Source organism: Solanum pennellii, chromosome 2, assembly GCF_001406875.1.
Source record: "Solanum pennellii chromosome 2, SPENNV200".
Taxonomy (NCBI): domain Eukaryota; kingdom Viridiplantae; phylum Streptophyta; class Magnoliopsida; order Solanales; family Solanaceae; genus Solanum; species Solanum pennellii.
In genome coordinates this window covers 48,631,636-48,635,106 of record NC_028638.1, presented here as the reverse complement: position 1 = coordinate 48,635,106, position 3,471 = coordinate 48,631,636, and the positions used below count along the sequence as shown (strand labels likewise).

Here is a 3,471-nt window from a genome sequence, read left to right as displayed (position 1 = left end):
GCATATTCTTTCATTATTAATGAATGATAAAAGGCTTTCTTAGATCACAATTTTTTTTTAAAAAAAAAAAATTGGTTTTTTGAATTTTATGTCATACTAAACTAACCTATATAAATTGAAATCCAAATAAAACATATTGTATGAATTTAATTTAGTTATAAAATATGCATGATCTTTCCCGTAGTTTTTACAACTTGTACTTTTTCGATTGACTTCCAAAGTGAATCAATAAATAGGTTCAACTTTTAAGTTTTCAATAATTATTTTTACGCATACCAATGTGTTGATACACATGCATGTGACAATTAGGTTCCATAATAGGAAGATCGAAAACTCAGACTTCTAACGATATGAATATTAATTATCGTTAAAAATAATTTTTATTATAATAAAATAACAATAATAAAATTATCTAATTTCTTAAGAAGCATAAGATATAAAATGATAATAACCAAAAAACGAACAAAGAGAATATGAGACATTATTTCGTTGGTAAAATAATTGATTAATATGAACAAATAGAAATAGAGTAGAATGAAGACAGCAAAAATCAGAAAAGATATGGACAAAACAAAATTAAATGGGTGATTGTTCGACTAAAATCTTGGAGTAGATATGAAAACTACATAAAAGATTTTTTTAATGGAAACCTAGTTGTCATAACCATTTTTTAATTTAGGGAATCTAGTTGTAATTTATAATGCTGCGAAGTGCCTACTATTATTATGTACGCATATTTAAACCCCCCATTTGGATTTCGATTCATAACATAAAATAAAATTCCTTAGAAACTAATTTGCATAATCTAGCAATAATGAACGGCAACATGATGGAATCGGTTAGATCGGCAGTTCTGAAAGAATCTTCGGAAGATCTAGAAGGTTCTTGCACTAAAATTGTGGGCTACGATTTCAATAAAGGCGTTAACTATTCTGAGCTTATCAAATCCATGGTTTCCACTGGTTTCCAAGCTTCTAATCTTGGTGACGCCATTGACATTGTTAATCAAATGGTTAATTTTACCTTATTTCTTTAACTTGAGATAAAATTGTTTTGAAGTTAGATTCCTGAAGTTTGAAATTCATGTTTTTGAAGCTAAATTGGAGGCTTTCACATGAGTTGCCCACGGAGGATTGCAGCGCAAAAGAAAGAGATGCTGCATATAGAGAGTCGATAACGTGCAAAATATTTTTGGGGTTCACTTCAAACCTTGTTTCTTCTGGTGTTAGAGAGACCATTCGTTACCTTGTTCAGCACCGTATGGTCAGTACCGTTTCCACTATTTTACGTCTCTATTACCGTCAAGTTTGAACCTTAGTGTTCCCTCCCTACAGGTTGATGTTTTGGTTACTACAGCTGGTGGTATTGAAGAGGATCTCATAAAATGCCTCGCACCGACTTATAAGGGGGACTTTGCTTTACCTGGAGCTGCTCTACGGTCCAAAGCATTGAACCGTATTGGTAATTTATTGGTTCCAAATGATAACTACTGCAAATTTGAGGATTGGATCATGCCAATTTTTGACCAAATGTATGACGAGCAGACTAATCAGGTACCTATCTAGTACTCTTGGCTCATTACTTAATTGAGTTTCTGTTTGTCATTACTTAGCTTCTTTTTGTGTTACAGAACGTTCTATGGACGCCATCTAAAGTCATTGCTCGACTTGGTAAAGAAATTAATGATGAAACCTCATACTTGTATTGGGCTTTCAAGGTACATTTCTTAGAAATAAAAATAGTTTAGTGCTTATTTAATTTGATTCTGAGTTTATAAACTAATGAGTATTTATCATTCTCAGAATGGAATTCCTGTCTTCTGCCCTAGCTTGACGGATGGATCAATAGGTGACATGCTATACTTTCATTCTTACCAAAAGGGAGACCAAGATGGTAATCCTGGTCTAGTGTTAGACATTGTTGGAGGTATCATATCACTATCTTATCGATCGATCAAGTGATTGTAATTCTAATTCTTTCATCATGAATTTGTTTGACAATAGAGAATTATATAATCAGATGTGAGGGCAATGGATAATGAAGCTGTCCATGCTGGTTTGAGGAAGACAGGAATAATTATCTTGGGTGGAGGACTGCCTAAGCACCATATTTGCAATGCAAATATGATGCGCAATGGTGCAGATTTTGCTGTCCTAATTAACACTGCACAAGAGTATGATGGTAGTGACTCTGGTGCCCGTCCTGATGAAGCTGTATCATGGGGGAAGATACGTGTTGGTGCCAAGAGCGCAAAGGTTAACAACTTATAACCCTCTAACTAATATATATTTATAGGATGTGAGATTCTAATTTTCTTGTACTGTTTTCGATTTGTTGAATGCAGGTGCATTGTGATGCAACAATTGCATTTCCTATATTAGTAGCTGAGACATTTGCAGCTAAGCGTAAGAATCTCTGCCAGAACGGTGCCAAGTTTGAACATTAAGGAAATTGTCCTTCCAATCACATATGCACTGCTTAATTACTTTTGAAGTCATCTTTATTAGTGTGCAGATCAATAATTGAGGAGGGATTTGTTCAAATAAATTATCCTCCCTTCCCCCTCCTCACACCTTGTTATTTCGGGAGGGAGCCATATTTAGCTTCTCTCTGGTCTTTAGTGGAGAGCGTTGATGTTTATGTGTTTGTGTCATATTGTTAATTGTATCGATGATTTATTAGTTCTTGAAATTGATTTTTAGTGTGTATTTTTTTTTAGTAATTTCTTTTTTAGCTAAATTCTAATGACACATGGGAAAATGCATAATTATCCCCTTAAATCTATGCCCGAAATTTCAGAGACACACTTATACTATACTAAGGTCATATTACCCTCTTGAACTTATTTTATAAGTAACTTTATACCCTTTTCGGTCGACGTGGCACTATCTTTTAAAAAAAAATTAACCAATATTGGGCTCACAAGATAGTGCCACGTAGGCCGAAAAGGGATAGAAAATTATTAATAAAATAAGTTCAGAGGATAATAAGACCTTAGTATAGTATAAGTGTGTCTTTGAAATTTCGGGCATAGGTTGAGGGGTACTTGTACATTATCCCATGACGCATTTATTAGGTAAAAGTTATTCATATTTATATCAAATCACTAAATATATAATTTAATATATATCATAAATTTATTATTAAGTTTTAAAGGTTGAAAATTTAATACTAAACTTATTAAATAAATGTCATGCATTTACACTGATTTACTGATTTGATATTAACGCTCGTGAAGTAAAAAGTGTTATCGATTTAACTTACCCAAATATGAGTAATGCAAATATTAATTATGAGTAAATTTGATTTATGCATTACTTTATTGTAGTTTTAGTCATGAAGGATTCAATTAGTCATATAATATTAGTTGCTTCATAACTTATACATATATTAATTATATCAATTTTTAAATTACAAATCAAACATTATATCAATTTAATATATAAATAATTTACCTTCTAATTAACTAAC

General features: G+C 32.0%; 1 protein-coding gene across 1 annotated transcript; it reads left to right on the top strand.

The window, feature by feature from the left end:
- The first annotated feature begins 814 nt into the window (after positions 1-814).
- On the top strand, positions 815-2,699 carry LOC107010726 (deoxyhypusine synthase-like). Its single transcript, XM_015210013.2, has 7 exons — positions 815-1,012; positions 1,096-1,263; positions 1,335-1,553; positions 1,631-1,717; positions 1,803-1,926; positions 2,020-2,255; positions 2,345-2,699. Exons 1-7 carry the CDS (start codon positions 815-817, stop codon positions 2,444-2,446), a joined length of 1,134 nt encoding a protein of 377 aa, XP_015065499.1. The 3' UTR covers positions 2,447-2,699.
- Positions 2,700-3,471: the final 772 nt, after the last annotated feature.